At 39.7% G+C, this 21,172-nt stretch overlaps 1 protein-coding gene across 1 annotated transcript; it reads right to left on the reverse strand.

Annotated features, from left to right (window-relative positions):
• Positions 1 to 241: 241 nt before the first annotated feature.
• LOC139744732 (uncharacterized) lies at positions 242 to 7,576 on the reverse strand. The gene is made up of 7 exons (XM_071655155.1): positions 7,469 to 7,576; positions 6,316 to 6,536; positions 5,643 to 5,763; positions 3,750 to 4,646; positions 2,917 to 3,051; positions 2,312 to 2,474; positions 242 to 402 (listed from the first exon to the last, which is right to left on the reverse strand). Exons 1-7 carry the CDS (start codon positions 7,574 to 7,576, stop codon positions 242 to 244), a joined length of 1,806 nt encoding a protein of 601 aa, XP_071511256.1.
• Between the last annotated feature and the right edge of the window lie 13,596 nt (positions 7,577 to 21,172).

Consider the following 21,172-nt stretch of genomic DNA (forward strand, 5'->3'; position numbering starts at 1 on the left):
TCTATGTAGATTAGATCAAAGTCATAGGGAAGCAACTTTAAAAAAAAAAAATCTCCTTATTCATGCAAGCCACCATAAAAATGTGTAGTGACAAAAACTGCAATCAAGGATGATATACTACATGTGAATTCAACATCATTTCAAAATTGGTGTTCATCTTAAGATCAAACATGACAGATCTGAACACATAGAACTTAACAGCTGAAGATTACTTTTAACTGTGCTCCACTGAGTGTACAACTCACACCAAACGAACTCCATCAGGTATGAAGTTGAGGAGTTCCTTTCTAAGAGGAGGAATGTGTTTCTCTTTCGACAACTGGAGGGCACACCAGAGTTTGGTTCGAGCATCACTTGTGGTTAAGGTAAGAGTCCGTACCTTCTCTACGATGGAGCCATTTCCTGCATCAAAGATATAACATTTTACAAATTGTGTAAATATGCATTTCCAGAGACAATATGATTTAAAGTACAGTTATTGTGAAACACTTCTGGTTGCATAAAACTGTTTACCTGAGAAAACTCAGGTTATTATTAAGTAGTTTTTTTTCCTGTTATTAAGTCAATTGCAGAATCATACAAACCTGAGTTTTCATTTCCCACTAGAGTTTTTTCTCAGGTAAAACGTTTTATGCAACAGGCTCCTTATCTTATTTTGAAGACTAATATGCTTGATTCTTCAGCCAGAAATTATTCAATGTAACACTAGCTGCTAGAGCATATTTTTTATCAACAAACGAATTCATAACTCAGTCCCTAGTACAATTTAGAAAATTCCCTCTGTACCGTAAAACTAGAAGCATTCACAGCATGACATTTTGTGATTCTGACCCGACAACCTTTTTTTTTTCTTTTTTCTTTTCTGCGGCATGAAACTTTAGTGATTTGCCAATGGCACTCAATGCATTGTGTAGACACACACTTTTGTGTGCATTTTACTTTTGAAAATCTTGGCTCCTTGCAAGATTTGCAACAGTTTCATGCATGCAAAAATGTCTGGTTTTACAGTACCACATTCCCCTGAGAATGAAATAAACTGGTGGAGAAATCAAACCTTGTGCAAGATTTCATACCACAGTACTACTTATTATTAAATTCAAGTTTGTAACAGGAATATCACAAATGCTGTAGAATAGCAGTAGCCATAATCATTGCACTTACTGTTTGGTATTGTTTACTAATTTTCTTTTTGTTCATGCACATTTTTTTTTCTTTGCACACAAAACAATATTAGACAAAGAGCAAATATGCTTGGAATATGCCGGATTTGATGTGATAATGGCCCACAAGCAATCTTCCCAATCACAAGGATTGCACTGTACTAGATTATTTGCACAATAATGCATAACTAGGCCAAGTGCAGTTCATTTCACTATGGCTGAAGATAGAGGTAAAAAAAAAATGCCATGAGGACTTAATACATAGGTCTTGCATTCTGAGTTCATATGAAGTCTAGAATGGTATATGACAGAGCACGCACAATCAGTTATGATATCTAAAGCATACATAGAACATTGATTTCCCACGGATAAACTTAGTTATGCTGCATAACGAGGCAATACAATGAAAAACAATGAGCTTCAATTTGGACAATCACAGAATCATACGTTATGAAGGCGCTACCAGGTATTTTCATGTAAGTCAATATTATGTACTTTTGATGATGCCTCATTAGTTTTACTAACTCTTTATGTGCCACGTTCACACGCCCAACTCAGTGGATGGCGTGCCAAGTTCGCATATTCTGATCAAACGCACAAACCCACCCAAACCTATCAATAAATTGCCAAAAGTCACAATACACTGAAAGCGTTTCTCGTGCTTCCCATCCTGTCACACGTAGCTCGTATTTCATGTGTTGATTGACCATCAGGCAGTATTCCAATTCCATAGTGAATTAGATTCACTATGGAATTGGAATGCTGCCTAACGGTAAAATCAACACATGAAATACAAGCTACATGTGACACTTTGGTGGTAAATTCTAAGTTTCTGTCACTGTTACGTTTTGTGCAAAAGTCATGGCTCTACAATAGCGTCGCTACTGGTCATTTGAAAGAAAAACAATCACAGAGTTGTCATGCAATTTACATCAAGCAGAGCTTGACAGTTTCTATACAACTTTGCTCTTTACATGTCCATAGTAACAAAACTCTACAAAAGTTACATGGATTTGAGAAACAGAATGTTATACCAAAGCATGACTATGTTGCTGTCTCAGAATGATATGGCACACAGGGGAGTTTTACACCATGGCACATAAAGAGCTAATTAACAGCCTTTGATACAAATAAATGGCATATCTGAATACCTTGATTCAGCATACTCTTCCCCTTTGGATTATGGCAGAGTTCAGCAGTGCGATGAGCCTCAACAGCTTGGATGGCTGACATCCACTTGTCTAAGCAGGTCTCGATGTTGGGGTGGAGTGCTCTGGAATTCAAGCCCCCAATCTTACTGAGAAGGGTTGTCATCTGCATAACACACATCAAAAATATCTAACCCATCAGATCAGGTAAGTACAACTTTTGACAAACAATGTTCAATTCATTTCAATTCATTTATATGTTACAGGTTATTGTTTTTTTTTTCCTAACATATTTCCTGATTAAACCTGAATGGTGCTCCCAATTCCACAGATGTGATCGACCAATGCTGCTCCAATGTTGGAGAAAAATATTGAATGCCAATCTATTTCAAAGAATCTTAGGTGTAAACTTCTAAATTGGCCATACTTACTAAACTATTCTAACTTTGTTGTTTTTTTTAAACCCACTTTGATTACAAAAAGAATACAAATACCTTTGTCACAAAGTCAAAAGTTTCATTTTCAGGTATCATTTAGATTGATATTATGCAAAATTCTTGCATCACAACAATTTGTTTCTTTTTTTGCCACTCTTTATACTTGCTCACCCTGCTGTGCTCTCTGTACTCTTCAACAATAAGCTGGTCAACAGGTGAAGGGTTAGGTGGGAGAGAAGGTACTGCGATGGTATTGGAGCTGGAAATGCGTTTCCCAGGATTCATCCTCACAAGTTCAGACTCTGTCTAAATTGGGGCATAGTAAAACAGACAGACTACGATTATCTACATAGGATTGCTTGCTGCATATTGAACAACGAGACAATCATGTTGTAACATCTTTATAGTCACATGCTGAATTTCTTTACACTTCTTTACTCTTGATTACCTAGTACTCCAGATATTGTATAAATTACATAGGCACAGGTAATATTGTGCTGTTGAAAATGCACAATTACTCAGACTGACACAAATCAAAATCTTGTAATAAACTGAATGACAAGAAATCAATGCCTTTAAAGGTGGCTGATATTTATTTTTTCATCGTATTGATACACGGGATTAAGATTCATGTATCAAAAATTTCATTTCAACCCCCCCCCCCCCCCCGCAAAAAAAAACACCCCTAGATGCTGACATTTTCACATCTACTGAAGACATTAACAGGTTTTGGTGGTCGGTCAATGCTAATTTGTTGGTGAAATATCACTGTGAGAAATATTTGTGGAACATTTGTGTGGCCCATGATAGATTACATCCACCTACAATATATTGATCATTTTCTGTCATTTTTTTCATATTCAAAACAAATGCACCATATGATATACAGTATCTATTATGACCCCTTTTGTTAAACCATTGGATAAAAATTCCTGATGAGATCGAAGTAATCTGCACAACAACATCTATGAGAAAAAAGGTAGCAAATAAATGCAAACACAAACCTTTCTTCGCTCTTTTTCCAGATTCTGAAGCTGGTACTGGCAGTTCTCTATTCCCGAGGAAATTTCTCCCATTTCTGCGGATGGTGATAGGCCTACAGGACTGTTGGGCAGAGAGGAGTAGTTCTCTGCAAAAATAGCCTTCTGTTGATACCCTATGTTCAGGGGTTGGTTTCGTTTCAACCAACGGGGGACACAATTTTGTTTCCCATTGAATTGGAAATGGTCATTGAAATCTTGCCTCTGGTATCCCGATACCATTTGGGAATTTGCTTGAGGCCTCGGGTAATTATTTGTGAATAGGTGCCTTGGTTGAGTCTGCCAGCGTGGAACCTTCTGGTAATTTGACAAAATTGGGTCAGGCACTGTGCCATATGATTGCCCTGGCATTACCGGTGTGAAATTGGCTGCTTGGGAAACTTTTGGAGGGTAACCACCCATGGCACAAGCATCAATGGATCTCGGAGAGTGGGATAATGGAGGGGTGTGGCAGCCTGAAATGTTCATATTAGTTTTGAACCCTTTCAAGGCAGGGATCTGTGACTGGTTCTGATTTTCGTAGTTTTGGTTCATTCCAGTGCAATTTGGCAAGACTCTTGGTGAATGGGTGTTGGAAGAGGACCGGAAGACATTCCCCTCTAGTGGGGAAGGCATGTTTCCAAATTCTGGATTGGAGTTAAATCTTTGAGGTGGAGGTTGGATATCCCTGACAGAAATATTGCCCATGGGGAAATCAGAAGATGGGTATCGAACTTGTGGGCTCTGACTGATGTTAGGTGGGACATTAACCATCTCAGGGTCACTTCTTGACATGGCTACATTTGGCCAACCAATCTCATCTCCCGAACTGTAGCTTCCAGCAACGGAGCTGCGAGGTGAGCCCATTCCATTGTAAAGATTCTCGTCTTCAACTAGAGTACAAGACAAATGAAAAATACAAGAATACACACCATATATATTATATCATGGTTATTAGTATGAAGAGACTTCAGCCTGTAAAAACCCTGTTTGGAGTTGGAAAATTCTCTTTGAATCAGCAATTGACTTACAACTGAAATAAGAATGCACTTATCAATTCTCTCCAACAACAACAAATGCAAATCATGATTTAATCAGTGGAACAATGATTTGATTGAAAAAAAACCCTCATTAACAGATTTAAGGTCGAACATCACATATTATGCTATGAGAGGTTGATAAAGATTTAGATATAAAGAGGGCATATGTTCATTGGTTTGTTTTTTTAATTCTTAAAAACAACAACTGACATTTCTATCACATAATTCTGAGCACTATGAAACAGAAATTAGATTATTGTACAAGACATTTTATTAAAGAAATTAAACAATAGCGATTAGCACATAACTTTTCTGACATTTTACAAGAACAGCATACCAAGGCATATCCACGAAAAGAAGAAGAAGAAGAAAGGGACTGTGGTTGGCAGCATTACAGATTTAGTTTGACAGTTCCCTTCAGTAATAAAATGCATTTTATGATTAACTAGCAGAAATTCTAAAAGCTGTTTGGCTATTTCTATGGGGTTATAATATCAGAGTTTATGAGTAGCAGCAGGTAAACTCTTTGAATTGGGAATGGAACATATAATTTACACTTTGTGTTTGTGTAAATCACCAGTTTGTTCCATATCTTTCATAATGAGATTTGTTTTGGGAGGCACAGTTTGATGGAGTTTTCAGGGTTTGTTTATGGCTTGGCCTTGCCTCCATAAATCATTAATATGATGTGGGATATCTTGCTTGTGAATTAATTTACTCTGATGTAGGGCCTACTTGTGCTGTCTAGCATACCAGAAACAGTAGGCATGGCTGCTTGTGCAGAATACTCTCCACGAGGTTTCTCTGGAGTGAAGGGTGCCTGAAGAGGAAAATTCACTTCCACAGAGTTTTCCTGCAAGTTCCTATTCTTGTGCATCCACGCCAGTGCTTCCTGGATGATTTGTGTTGATGACATTGCACTCAGGTCTGGCATAGGTGCTTGCTCACACAGACTAGCCCTGTTTTCCAGATATGACAAGATTCCAAAACGAAAAATGTACTGTGTACATGTATTTTTTCTAAGACTACTGACAGATCAATTAAGTACAGAGACTTCATTAGCATGCAAGACCTTATATCAATTAAGCTTATTCAGACATGTCAATTTATTCCCAAATTAAAGCTAACAGTGGCTATTTACTAATAGATCATTTTCAGCTTGTGATAGCTGTGTAAATTCAGAACACCAGCTGTTCATGACTGACATGGCGTGACTCAAGATTCTAGTATCTGGGTGGTCTTGCTTCAGAAACTGATCGGTTTGGATTGTATAAACATTCAACTTGTGAAGACTGTAAACTGCTCTATCATAATGAAGTCCTTGGGACCGGCAGTTTTTGTTTGTTATGTAAAAATGCCGTTCGCGTGAACAAATAAGGTAATGGCAATAATGATTTTAAGAACTGAATGTTTACTTCTTTGGAACAAATTTTCATTATAACCAAGTTCATTATAATGGGAGTCCACTGTACTCTGAGAAAAGAAAATGAATTAGTTGATGCAATTTTTACCCATTTTCCACTGCAAGATTGTGCAACAGCTCCTCAGTGAGTGTGAGTTCGGTGTCCACACAGTCACTACTGGGGCTTTCATCCTCTGTCGCAAGGATCTTATTTACCAAATCCTCAAAGGATCTGTCTGGAGCACCCTCTGAAGAAAGCTGGTTGTCATTGGGCACCATAGACTGGTTCTGGGTCGTCTCGTGGCACATTGAAGAGTTCAGAGTTTGCTGCTATCACAAAAACAACAACAACATCATTTAAAACCACTACTACACTCAGTTTGATTACTGACACTATTTCATTAAGGTGATAGGCTCCAGCCTGGGCAATATAAACAACTCTTTTATGAATACTGAGTAAACTCTAGGGTAATATCATCATCCAGTGAAAGAGGTATTGTCTCCTTTTTCAGTGAAAATTTCGAAATAGTTGAAATACGAGGGCTATGAACACTCTAAAGCAAGGGACACTGTACACATGTCAACCCCTTGTAATCAAGCACTACAATAATCCAACAGAGACATACAAGTCATGTTTCAAGAATCTTCAGTCCCTCATAAAAAGTGCATCAAAATTAATGTCACAACTGGATTGCTACAAAACTACAGCACAACTGATGACAATTAAACAGATTATACAAAAAGAAAAACATCACTTATAATTTTTGGAGAAGAGATAAATATGAGACACATACATTATTATATCTGCCTTTTCAATCTAAATGAATTTGATGTTCAAAAAAAGTTAGGTTTAATCCACAAGGACTGACTTTCTATGTAGAAACTCCAAGTGTCTAGACACCAAGAAAATCTTTAGGTAACCTAGAACTCTAGATATCATTCTATACAGTAGAGTCCGGTTGTAACGAAATCCTCGGGACCTGCAGCTTTCTTTCGTTATACACTGTATCGAAGTTTCGTTATAAGGGAACAAATAAACATTAAAAAACATAGAGCAGATAATGTTGCAGCCTGGATTTTAACTTTGTTGTAACCAGAATTTTGTTATAACTGTGTTCCTTATAACGGGAGTAGGCCTATACTGTATTCACTATAATAATTATTGTCTGGAGTCTAGATCTCTAGGAAGGGTAGATTAGTGATAACAACTTACTACAGTCAATGGTAAATAATTTGTTTAATCATAAATAAAATGCATGTACCTTTCCAGCAAAACTGAAGCTGTCAACATTGTATCCTTCCTGGCACCGGCCTGGATTCCAGTAATGAGAGGATCCCACTGGAGCACTATGAAGAACGTCTGCTTGCATTGTCGCTGGGTGTGCCTGTTTTATCAAAATCAAATTGATCAATCCCTATTATAAAAAGGAGATAAAAGAATAAAAGTGAATAGTCAAGGTAAAGCCAAAGAATTACAAACTTATCATTTATAGTTCTACAACATTGATCTGGTGGACACTGACAAGTTTACAGATACAATTTAGCAACAAGTCTTGAGTGAATTGTCAATCAGAATGTCAAGTGCACCTTAGCATTTAGCATTTTAAATTCAACAAAGAGTACCGGTACTCAGTAATGTCTAGATCTAGACCCACACTAGACAATGTAGAATAGATCTAGACCTAGTCAAGACATTTTTTTTTCTCTCTGAAAGAGTGTCACAAAGTTGAGTAATCAGAGTTTTTTGTTTTTGTTTTTGTTTTTTATAATTCCGTTTTTTAGCCAGAAGGTTCCGAAAAACAATGTTTAAAGTCAGTAAGTGTAAGACTCTAGACAGTGCTACCTTGATTTTTAGATCTGTCTTGTAGGCCTAATTGATCAGGCAATGGTTTTTGGTCGATAGCGTGTGCAAAGTGCTATTGATATAGGTATATTTAGTAATAGAGGTTCAGTGAGTTCTAGTTTTGATGAGTGAGGAAAGGGGCGGTAATTAAGGATGGTGGTGTGCTGGTATTTATCAAATTTCAACTTTAGTGGCTAATCAGATGACATCGATGTAACCGTGTCTATTGTTAAGATGAAAGTCCAATGTATTCAACTTCAAATTCAAATGATTTTGTTTCCACATAAAGTAATACAAAGCAACAATAATGCTTGCATGAGTACATAATATTTCAAGGAATTTTGAATTACATAAGCTTCAACAAAACATGGATACAATCATGATAACATCAGCTTTTGTTTTTAGATAAATAAACTAGAACTATCACTCAATGCGATAAATACCCCCACCCAACACTGAGGGAGTTAGCTCAACCAGCATTAACTTTGTATGCTTTTTATTGAAAAAAAAAAGAAACCATGGCAATGTATTTGCCATGGCAACGCATTATGCAATACTAACGAAAAAGGTGTCTTGCACATCTTCCTTTGATAGCGGTCACACATGCCATATTTGGGGTCAATTGCTCAAAAAAATTAGAGAGTAGTTGGATTCACAATTTTTTGTGAAAATATGCCATTACCATGGCAATGTATTATGCTATACTAACGAAAAAGGTGTCTTGTACATCTATCTTTGATAGCAGTCATGCATGCCAAATTTGGGGTCAATTGCTCAAAAAATGAGAGAGTACTTTGATCCACAACATTTCACAAGATTTGTTAAAAATGTGCTGTTGCCATGGCAACGCATTATGCAATACTAACAAAAAAGGTGTCTTGCACATCTTCCTTTGATAGCAGTCATGCATGCCAAATTTGGGGTTAATTGCTCGAAAAATGAGAGAGTAGTTCAATCCACAAGATTTTACAAGATTTGTTAAAAATTAGCTGTTGCCATGGCAATGCATTATGCAATACTAACAAAAAAGGTGTCTTGCACATCTTCCTTTGATAGCGGTCACACATGCCAACTTTGGGGTTAATTGCTCAAAAAATGAGAGAGAAGTTTGATCCACAAGTTTTTATGAAAATATGCCGTTACCATGGCAACGTATTATACGATACTAACAACAAAGGTGTCTTGCACATCTTCCTTTGATAGCAGTCACGCATGCCAAATTTGGGGTTAATTGCTCAAAAAATGAGAGAGTAGTTCAATCCACAACATTTTACAAGATTTGTTAAAAATTAGCTGTTGCCATGGCAACGCATTGTGCAATACTAACGAAAAAGGTGTCTTGCACATCTTCCTTCGATAGCGGTCACACATGCCAAATTTGGGGTCAATTGCTCAAAAAAATTAGAGAGTTGTTCGATCCACAAGATTTTGCAACGGACCGACCGCCCGACTGACCGACCGGCCACCCGACCTCAGAGTGATTCCTATATACCCCCCCCCCCTACACACTATGTGTGGGTGGGGGTATAACAAGCAAATATAATTATTTTTGGTAGCTCTATAACTTAAGGAAAAGAAGAATTCACAAGATAAGCAGAGCTTGTAAATTTTGTGAATTACTCTGGAAGATGAGAGCATCTCAAAATTCATCAAGGACACCAGCTACGTATGATAATTATGACATCAGGCGAAACAAACAGAAAGAAAGGAATATGACAAGGACAAGAATGAAAGCAAGGATGGAACATACAGGAAAACAAACTAAGGATAGGAATAAGAAAGAGAGGAAGGGAAACACAAACAATGGTCTACAATTCGGTTTTTAGGAAAGGTTGCTAAGGCATGGATAGAAACTTGAAATTCAATGAAAATTTGCCAAAAAATGAAACACAAAGTCTAATATTGAAGAAATTAGTTATCATTTATTCATTTGTTTGTTTGTTTTTATGAGAATGACAAAAATTATTCAATTTATTTGTTTGTTTGTTTGATTGTTTTTGTGAAGATGCTAAAAGAATTTTTTTTCAGTTTTGATTTTTTTTTAATGGAAGAATTAGAGCATCTTGAGTGTTGTCAAGGCTGTTCCAGAACCTTAGGCCAGTTAAAACGAATGTGTTTTGGGCAAGAATAGTTTTTAATAATGATAAATGATATTCTCTAGAGCAGAACGTCCAGTAGGAATTTTCTGATTGTGTAGATCTACTGCATTGTTGCGACAAAAGATTTGATCAAATATTTGTTGTAGGTTTTTACTATTGTATTCAAACATAAGTCGACCCAGCTGAAATAAATCATTTATCTTCAGTAGATCTAGAACTCTTTCTAGATCTAATCTATTATCACAAAACAAATTGTCAGCTACAGGGTGGTCCACAACTTGACATTTTAGCATGTTGCAAGCTCAGAATCTGAGAATATTGCAGAAATTGAATATGCGAGGAGCGCACACAATGAGTACACAGTACGCAATATTTTGCTGCTTATCTCTCTTTGTGCTGCTTACATTCAATGTTCTCTCTCATGTTTTGCACACAAATATCTAAAGTACCTGGTAGTTTGATGTTTCTTATGTTATGCACATGTTTCGCACATTTTTTAATACTTTTACTTTGAGCTTGTTGCAAATTCTTGAGGATGTTGCATAGCATGTTGCTGGCTTTTTAGGATGTTGCACAAGAATTTTAGCATGTTGCAGCGACATGTTAAAACCCCTCGTGGACCACCCTGAGCTAGATCCTAGGCCCAACGTCATAAGAGTTAAGACTGACAAGTTAAGAGTTTAAAGAAGTCTAACGATAAACCTAGTTTCTAGAAAGATTCTAACATTAATAGAACCTAGTGACAGGCGTGATTGTTGTGGACCCTACTACTAACGTTAGTACTAGAATGTCTAGAAAAACTAGTAGTAGTAGAGTGACCCTTCGCTAGCGGTCTAGACAGTTTATTCATTCAGTGTTGTAGAAACCAAAAAAATAAAAAATAAAAAAATAAATACCGTAGTTATGGGTAAACTCGGCCTAGCGGGTAAAGTCGGCCGCCAGCGCGCACAGTACAATTTTATGTACTGTGCGCGCTGGCGGCTGACTTTACCCGCTAGGCCGAGTTTACCCATAACTACGGTAAATGAAATGCCACAGCAGTCCCACTCCCAGTGCTAATGACGAACCTTTTAAGCTGTCAAACATTAGACTAAAACATTAGAACTCCCAAGATCTAGAATTAACACTTATTGTCTATAACAGTTAGTATTAAGACCCAACTACGTTGGAACGTCAGAGCAAGGCCCCTAACTAACGTTAGGGCTAGAGTAGAAGTAGAACAAGGTCTAACATATTAACTAGGGGGTCTAGACTATACACAGCCCAGTCGCCGTATTAAGCTCGCACAGCGTCTGGTTGGTGTGGGCTAAACAAGGTCTAATGGTTTATAGTCTAACGTTAGATCTAACCCACACACATTTTAACAATATTAACGTTAGACCTAACTTTTAATAGATCTAGAGTTTCTACACTCTAGTCTACGTTAGGTTTAGTTTTCTTACACAACACTAACACTCAACAGTATTCACACTAACACTAGACTAGTAACAGTAACGACCGTTATAGAGTAATGCACTTGTCAATGTAATGACTCACCCCACTACCCCCGGACATGGGTGCGTCATTTCCTCGTTTGGTCCGTCAAATTTGTGACCCAGGTGTGCGTCATTTTACCAGCTATGTCCGTCAAATTTTTGACCGAGAGGTGCGTCAAAATCCCATCATTGTCGTCAAATTTTTGACCGAGGGGTGCGTCATGGTACGTCACTTGGCTATGGAAAATAACACGCATTATTCTGAACCGAGGGGTGCGTCATGGTATGCACTTGGCTATGGAAAACTGCACGCATTTTTGCACGCTACCAGTACACACGTACGTACCGCGAGTGAATTTACAGTGAGCGCTTTCCCGCGGCGGCAAGTGAAAATCAAAGTCGGGAAGCGTTTTGGAGTAGGCCCGAATCTGGCAAGCAAAATGATTTAAAAGCCACCCTTTCTCCTCACATTTTCTTTCCAACAAACTCATGAAATCACGCATACTCAATCTCAAGCCAGACGGACTGTTCAGCGATATAACGATTTCAACCTCACAGTACTAAATAGTAAAATCAAAGATCGTATACGGAATTCCGTATACGATCTTTAGTATACCGTTGCGTGGTGCGTACTAACTGCGCGTACCTGCAGTATAGTAGCAGGCAAGTCGAGTGTCAGTGGTGCGCGACTCGCTCGCTAACGCTGTGCAATTCGCAAGTGAGCAGCGTGCTCGTTATTCCTCATCGAACGTACATCGTCCATGTGTTGCATTCAACCGGACTAGAAATGGCCGCGCACATACAGCGCATCTGCAAGACAAGTCATGGCCAGGTGACTATGGATTGCATGCACACATATATTCGGAATATCGTAGCAGCAGAGTGATGTACGGTGAATGACGGTACGGTGCTTACAGGGCCAGGGTAAGGGAAACTTGCCGAAACTTTGGCAAATTGTGTTTACGAACCGAAAGAAAATTAAATTGCGTGAATAAAGCGTATGCAAAAATCCTTTCAGTATTTACGGGGTGCGTCAAATGTACCGAGGATGTCCGTCAAGAAAGTGACCTAGGTGTTCGTCAAAAACCCCGTGTTGTCCGTCAAAAAAGTGACTGTGGTGTTCGTCAAAAACCCCGTGTGGTCCGTCAAAAAGTGACTGTGGGGGTGCGTCAAAAACCCCGTGTGGTCAGTCAAAAAATGACCATGACGCACCCATGTCCGGGGGTAGTGGGGTGCGTCATTACATTGACAAGTGCATAACGGACCCAGTTTGTGGCATGTTTGAAGGCCTTTTCAAGGGTATTCAGATTCTAGTAGTATTCTGGTAAAACGGGAAACAGAAATTAAATAATTTTTTTTTTTTTTATTGGAAGAGGTACCATATTGGAAGAGGTACCAAAGGCCTCTTGACACTGCATCAAAATTTTATGGTGGACAATTACCCTAGTCAATCAATTCAATGCAGAAAATTTGCAACCAAGAGGACCCGGTTTGCGGCAGGGGTCCAGTTTGCAGCACCCCACACAAAAATGTCCCCTGATTTCTTCACGAACATTAAAATTTCGCAAAAACAAAATATTTTTTGATGGTCCAACTAGTTTTCAGCTTGTTACAACACTTTATTTGGATTCATTATCTCGATCCTTCACGATTTCATAGTTTTTCAAGATCGCATGTAGACCTATTTCATCAATTTCCACCCATTTTGACATGTAAAATAGTCCCCGCTAGATCTATGTGTGTAGGGTTGGGGGTACCACGTATCGACACCCTAAGGATCTGTAGCTTGTTTATTCTAAAAATATAATACAAATCCGCCTAATTCTTACCTCAAATATGCCATAAATACTGCAGTTTTGAATGTCGTGACCGTCTCGTTGATTATGAATCTCCGTTTTAAAATAGCGCAATTTTAGTGCGTGCGTTCCGTTTTCTTCGCGCAGCTAAAAAGGGAACCTTGCGATCGACACCCCCTCTCCTCCATAGGTATACACGTGAATTTCACAGCATAGGTATACACGTGAATTTCACAGGCCATAGGTAATACACGTGAATTTCACAGCCATGCGTCATTACTGATCGGATGTGTAATTTTTAGCTTGGTTTGTTTGAGTTTGATTTTCGTTTCTTCGTTTTTATTGTTTTTATAGCTAATGACACTTAATCCCGCGCGTACTTTTTTGTTCTATACGCAAACAGCCATGATACGCAGGGTGTCGATGGGAAGGTGCCCTGTCGATAGGTGGTGCCCCAATCCCACAGGGGTGCCGCAAACCGGACCCATCCCCGACATTTTGGTCACTGTTGCAATCCTCAAAACTGACAAAGGAAATGAATTTTAGAATATTTAACACAGTTACACGAGGAATCCTTAGTACCATGCCAAGCCTCTTTTCATAGTAGGCCTAATATTTTGTATAAAGATACAAACAAGGGATGATGGTGGTTGCCTAGCAACAGAACAAAATCTTAATGTTTTGTTAACTCAGTTAAGAAAGTCATACTTTTTTAAAAACAGCATGACACAGACGGTTTAACTTAGAATTATGAAGGCTATCATCCGAGTTAGTTCATGATTCTGGTATCAAAAGAAAGCTCTTCAGTTGCTCTTCAAATAAAACAATTTAACGTTAGAAAAAAAAAAAAACCTTCATCTACTTTTGAAGATATTATGGTTAGATATTCCTAGGGGTGCCGCAAACTGGACACCCCTGCAGCAAACTGGTGCCCCGACTCTATGATCTTGGTTCTTGGTCTAACGTTAGATCTTAAAACGCTAACGTTAGGCCTATTAACGTCAATGATAGTGTTACTGTAACGGTGTTAGAGCTTCTAGATAACAACTGTCTATGTCTAACACTTAGATCTAGTCTAGATCTAACCGTTAGAGTCTAACCTTAGTTGCGAATGTTAGAACCTAGTGTTTATAGAATTCTCGTCACTGTTTTTAAAAGTGTCGAGCCCTAAATAATTGCCTATTTTGCTACCCTAACGCTGTTAAACGTGTTAGCGTTAGATAAGATCTGACGTTATTGTCATGCCGTTGCGGCGTTATAAAAATGGTGCGAATGCAACTGTTATTTAACCATGTTAGTTAGAAATCTAACGTTATAACTTAGTGTTGGTGATCTAACGTTAACTGTAATGTTAGGTCTACATTCGTGTTAGAAAAGAAGGTGCTGTCAATCCGAACATTGAATTAACCAACACTGAATAGAAATTAGAATTAGACACATGATGTACGTCTAGGGGCTTAGCTACCCTGTTTGCAAAATGCGTTAGACTAATGTTATTTAGATCTAGATTCTAGCTCTATTCTAACTAGATAGACCCTAACCAACATGTAGAATCTAACGGTTAACGTTAGACCATAAACGTTGTTAGAATTGAAATAGAAACTTGTCTAAAAAAACGTCAGAGCCCCATCTAACACAGTCAGTCTCTCTAACCTTATATTTTTTAGAAACAAACATAGATCCAGATACCCTAGATAACAATTAACAAACATGTTATTGCTAGAACCTACGTAAAAAAATATTGTTAATAATAACGTTGTCGGGGTACCTGTAACCTGCTAAAGTGCGATGGTTTTCACAGCCACATTTGCGAAGGATCGATCCACGAGATGGCCGCACTGCCTCGCACGTCACATACGATTTGGGGATTTTGGAGCCGCCGGCGTCGTCGGCTAGCTGTCTGCTGTCGTCGTCAAAAAGTCGATGTGGTTTTTCAACACTTTTGACACGCGCGCACGTCCACAGACAGGTTAGCCGCCAGTCGTTGCAGTGAGCACACGATGAAAATAACACAGCTATCTAGGGCGGCCCACTTGAAACACGCACAGACGACATCCCCCAGCTGAATTCCCTTTCGCGCTCGTGGGCTAGGCTCGGCTGCACGCTTTATGCACTCAGCGCTAGCGCTGGTAAACAAAGCAAGAGACGCACCCGATGTCGCGTCGCACGCGATATCACACGCGCGCTCTGGCTTTATGATAGCGCGTATGATGCTAAAAATAAAACTGATACTGGTACGAACACCGAAGATCCTTAGGAGGTCATTAGAGGTTATTCACCTTGCATGACTGTATGTAAACATACCGTTAGTAGTGTAGGCCCTAGGCTAATGTAGGCCTTGTAGGCAACACACGGAAACACACATTCAACACACGGAAATGATAAATATGATATATCCTGTTTAAGCCTGAAAATTACACAGTGCGTATCGATACTAGTACCACAGAATTGAGCTCGGATAGGGTGCACCTTGCGGGGGATGGGGGGGGGGGGGGGAGTGAAGGGGCGCAGATCAGGGGAGGGGGAGTCCCCGCCCCACACACAGTTTTCGGTCTTGCAAAAATTTAGGCCTATTATAAGTATCAACTGCCCCCCCCCCCAAAAAAAAAAAAAACAAAAAACAAAAACAAACAAACAAACAAACAAACAAACCCAACAACAACAACAACAACAAATCTTTCGAGGCACAAAATATAGTTCCATTCGAAGCCTGAGCTGCAAGCATTAGGCCAAAGTTGCAGTTTATGGTGCACGGTGGCGGACGGTGAGTTATTGGCTCCCGTCTAAATTATACTTTTTACTTTTGTCCCTGACCCGGGGGGCGTTTTTTTTTTTAAGACGGCACAGATTGGGGCATGGCGCGTGTTAAACCTATGGGAAAAACGTTCGGTTAGGGTTTTTGGTTATGGTTATGGTTAGGGTTAGGGTTAGGGTTGGGGTTAGGGTTAGGGTTAGGGTTAGGGTTAGGGTTTGATGGTTAGGGTTAGGATTAGGATTAGGGTTACGTTTAGGGATAGGGTCCCCGATAGATTTTTAGTTTCCCCAATCTGTGCCGTCTAAAAAAAACACGCACCCGGGGGCCCGTTTCATAAAACTTGTCATCAGTGACAAGTTGTCATAGATGTGACAAGCTACTGAAATCCTTGCATCTGATTGGCTGAGAGCAAACTTGTCGAAATGTGGCAGTTGTCACTGATGACAAGTTTTATGAAACGCCGCATGGTGGGTAAGGCCATCTTTATACTGTTGGGACAACTTTTTTGGTACTTTTGCAATGGTCAGTGCGGTCACGGAATGCGCTCGGTGACTATAGGGAAGGGGGGGGGGTTCGGGGGGGGGGGCATTTCAGCAAGCATTTCATCAGATATTCTCAATCTGAATAATTTGCTCTAAGCCAATCAGATGCAAAGATTTTAGGAGCTTATACAACAGAGTCAGGAAAAAAAAAATCTGGACAAGCGCTCGTTTGATATGAAATGCGCCCTCTCCCGGCCCTGACTGTATGCAGTACTTCGTAATTTTGATGAAAAAAAAAAAATCCGTGATTTGTGTTTGTATTTGGCTAATGTAGTCTACATAAATAGGCTAGTTTAGTCCCACATAGGACACCTATAGGACCTTGAGGAAATTAGCGTAATACAAATCTTAAGATTGGCATCGCGATCGTTTACTTTTCCCGCTACTTTGTATTCTAATACATACAGGGCCTAAATTGTCATACGTGTGAATCCCGCTACCAGTAAGTATCTGACCAGTGTCATCTAATCTGTTAACGCTGTAATTCACTTTAAGCCCTAAACGACTTCTGAGATAAACCACGGTGTTTTCTCGTCCAAAGAGTTAAAAGTGCCCCCCATGTGCCTACAAAACCCACATTGACTGCCATTTCCAAAAAAGACGGTCTAATCTGGTACGAATGGAATCAATAGGTCTTTCCGCCAAGGGAGGAGGTTATGTTTTCGTTAATACAGGTACCACTGTACCTCTACCGTTGGTTTGTTTGTTAGTTGTTTGTTTGTTTGTCTGTGTGCAAAATAACTCAAAAAATTGCGCACGGATTTGGATGAAACTTGCAGGAAAGGTTGAGAATGACAAAAGGAACAGATAATTAGATTTCTGTAGTGATCCGGAAATTTTTATGGATCTTATGAAGGATTTTCGATATTTTGGCAGGTAGGGTCAATGACCTTGGGAGTTCAAGATGCGCATTTTTTAGGTTTTCATGCGCGCGCTAAAGTGCGTGCTCTAGTTTCTGCTAGGGCGAGGTGCGACGCGCAGATGAGGATTTATGACGTAACAAAGGCTTCTATATTGGGATATCGGGCTATTTTTCAACATGCGTATGTATTGATGAAAATCACTGATCACAATCGAAGAGAAAGATCATCGGTGGAATTATAAAGCCAAAACATAGTCATCGTCATCATCGTGAGTATAGCTGCTTGGCGGAGATCTGCACTCTAAGAGTGCTTTTCTCGTTTATCACTATAGTAGGCCTGAATGGATTTGCCGAAATCTTCTCACAGCTTCAAGTTGTTCAAGTTCAAGTTGATTTATTTCACTTCCAACTAACAAATAATAAGAAATACAAAGAAACGCTCATATACACAGACGTCATGAAATCAGTACCACAATGCGATGAACAGAATAACATTGTAAAAGAGATACAGGTAAATAGATACAAATAACTGTTACGTCACTGTGGTAAATGCATAAACAATATTGCTGGAAATGGAGGGGACTGCTAAAAAGCAGAGCTTGTAGAATGCAGTCCCCTCATAGAGAAAAAATATAATTGCAAAAAACAACAACAACAACAAACAAAAACAAACAAAAACAAACAACAAACAAAACAACAACAACAACAAACAAGCTTGTTATTTTGATCACCCTTGCATTTGTATAACTTGTCTTCTTTCTGTCAAGTGTCTGTTGTAGACATGAATGAACTGCTCATCTTTCGGCACAGGACTATCATTATGAAACAAATTACTCAGTTGACGAGAGCCACTCAACCACGTTCATATCAAATACCATACACTGTACTCGCATACTCGATTACTGGATCGCGCGCATCGCCTGGAGCCTTCTGGAATAAAAGTCGGTTTTCCTACTATTATTATTTTTCTCAAAATACTCCAAACCGACTCATCATTCCGGCAAACCGCGTCAGCCAGGTAAGTTTCTTAGTGGACTCTTTCGATATATTGCAAGAAAAAATGAAATGGTGCTAGATGGGTTCTCAAGCACTTACCGAAACTTAGTTTTCACTTTAAAGAAGAAGAAGAAGAAGAAGAAGAAGAAGAACAGCAAAGAGGCGTTGCAGCGCCATCTGTGCAACATGTGATCACAGTGGCTAGTCTTTGTTCTTCATATTTTATGAGCTTAAATATATATGTAAATAAACTGTACAATGAAATAACACAGTCTTCAAGAATCTTCCGCTATTTAAGGAGACATACTTTTAATAACCAGACGAAGAATAAGAAGAAGAAGAAAAAGAAGAAAATCATCACTCGGAGAGCGGTATAAGGACCTCCGCCAAGCCAGCAACTTGCACCGGCGGCACCCATACACGCAGGTACGCATGCAGTTTCCCAGTTTTGAAAAGAAGTCTTTTGTTTACGTCATCAGCTTACAGCCTCTACTACTCTCTTACAACAGCCGGGTTCACACGTACAAATTAGCGGAATGACGCTCATCCCGAGTTTTTTTTTTTTTTTTTTTGCGAGCGTCCACACGTACCAAATTAGCAAGATAGCGATCGCGATCGGTATCCCGCTAATTTGGCGAGCGTCCACACGTACCGAATTATCCCGCTAATTGCCGATAGAGATAACAGCAAAGCCTGCAAACTGGGTCACACAGCGCCCTTTTCTATCACTGCCTGCGCGCATTTACCTTTGTCCATTGTCTTTTACGCGTCAGTGGTGTGGTTCGCGCGCTGTTGTTGTTGTGCTCCAAAGAGGTGAAGGACCTCTTCGCAGAGGCCTCGCTGTTGTGATGTGCGCATTGCATGATGGGATGTAAAAACTCGAGATTGTAATCCCGACCGTTCACACGCACCAGCGTGGGGCCAATTATCCCGCTAATAGGCGAACCAGCGCAAGATTTCTTGGGATTAGCATCGCGATGCTTATCCCGCTAATTTTCGGGTTTTTTCTGTCCACACGTGCAAAAAAACTTGGGATGAAGATCGCGATGCAAATCTCGAGATTTGTATCCCGCTAATTAGTGCACGTGTGAACCCGGCTAACACGTCAGAGCACGCGCTTTAGTGCGCGTGCGCGTATTTAAACCTCCAGTGTGCGCAGCTCTTTGAAATCCAGGTTCATTGACCTTCTATATGCCAAAAGATAGAAAATCCTTTAAAAATCCCAGGATCACTACCAAATTTTAATTATTGTTCTTTGTGTCACCAGCGACTTTTCCTGTAAGTACCATTTAAATCTGTTCACAACTTTTTGAGTTATTTTTGCAAACAGCCAATCCAACACCGATGATCACTATGATAACCTCTTTCATTTAGCTATGTCGTGCGGAGTTACACTTGTAATTTGCTCTTCTTCATTTTCTGTATGCCTCTATTTCTTGGCTTTCTAATATAGGTATCTGCTTTGGTCTTCTCTTCCCCTCAGCTTCTTCATCTTGATAATGGTATGCTGTTTCTCCTATACAGTCGACATAATTTTGTCTCTCTTGAATCGCCTCATGGTAGACATGTTTGGTCGGAAGAGAACCGAGGGCATTTAGGCTACACCCAGCCAACATTTCCAACTGGGTAAAATGCGGGTTGTTCAGCGGGCTGCCTATGCATGATGGGCACATGTGGGCAATCTATTATGGGCAACTTCATTGGCCCCACCTCCATACGATGCATTAGGCATCAGATTATTACTGGTGAAAATACTGTTATGATTTAGCAAGTCACACTGTCTCTGCTGAATATTCATTTTTCGTATAAACTTGCATGGGATTACGATTTTTTTCAAATATTTCGCCAAAACTGTGCACCTGGGGCCCGTTGTCATCTGTGACAAGTTGTCATAGATGTGATAAGCTACTGAAATCCTTGCATCTGATTGGCTGAGAGCAAATTTGTCATAGAAATGTGGCTATCACTGATGACAAGTTTTATGAAACGAGCCCCAGATCGCTGAATTTCAATTTCTCTAGTTCGGATGACGGAGATTCTTAAAAACTTCTGAAATAGGGGTTGCGGACCCCTTACCCCCGTTTCCTCCAACCCGCCCTCCCCCTCCCCCTCCCCTCCCCCACTATAGGCATCCCGTCGACCGCCATAGCGAAATTAGAAACAGTTTACTAATGTACTTAGGCCTATACTATTTATTATATTAATTATATCACTTCCACTTCTGGTTCTATATAAAGGAGAATTTACACTAGCCCCACCCCCCCCCCCCAAGTTCTTTATATTGGGGCCTGCATGTGCTCCGCTCTCCCAGCCCCCCCTCCAGGGCATGATATCCGTTGAACAAATTAAGATCGTAATTGACCCGAGAGATGCTATCTGCCAACTTTGTTGAAATCCGTCTATACGGTCATGAAAGAATAGGGGTCTTCAAGAATATGGGAGCTGAAAATTTTGTCCAAACCCCCATCGTCCCTCGTGCACTACCCGGGCACCCCTGGATTCGCCATCGGGTAGTGCAATTATTCAACTCTGAACTACAGTCGTCACATGGTCTTCACTTACTTATAGCTAACTTAGCTCTGTCTTTTTTGTTGTTGT

This window comes from Diadema antillarum, unplaced genomic scaffold (genome assembly GCF_040938485.1).
Source record: "Diadema antillarum isolate AM-2024a unplaced genomic scaffold, OU_Dant_1.0 seq00001206_RagTag, whole genome shotgun sequence".
In the NCBI taxonomy this organism is placed as follows: domain Eukaryota; kingdom Metazoa; phylum Echinodermata; class Echinoidea; order Diadematoida; family Diadematidae; genus Diadema; species Diadema antillarum.

What these genes read in the sequence shown, in the direction of transcription:
- LOC139744732 (XM_071655155.1), bottom strand. Translation starts at nt 7,576, where the DNA reads ATGCAAGCAGACGTTCTTCATAGTGCTCCAGTGGGATCCTCTCATTAC. An exon ending in GCTTCAGTTTTGCTGGAAAG is followed by an intron (nt 6,537 to 7,468) that starts GTACATGCATTT and finishes TTTTTGTGATAG; the next exon opens with CAGCAAACTCTGAACTCTTC. An exon ending in AATCTTGCAGTGGAAAATGG is followed by an intron (nt 5,764 to 6,315) that starts GTAAAAATTGCA and finishes TCTGGAAAACAG; the next exon opens with GGCTAGTCTGTGTGAGCAAG.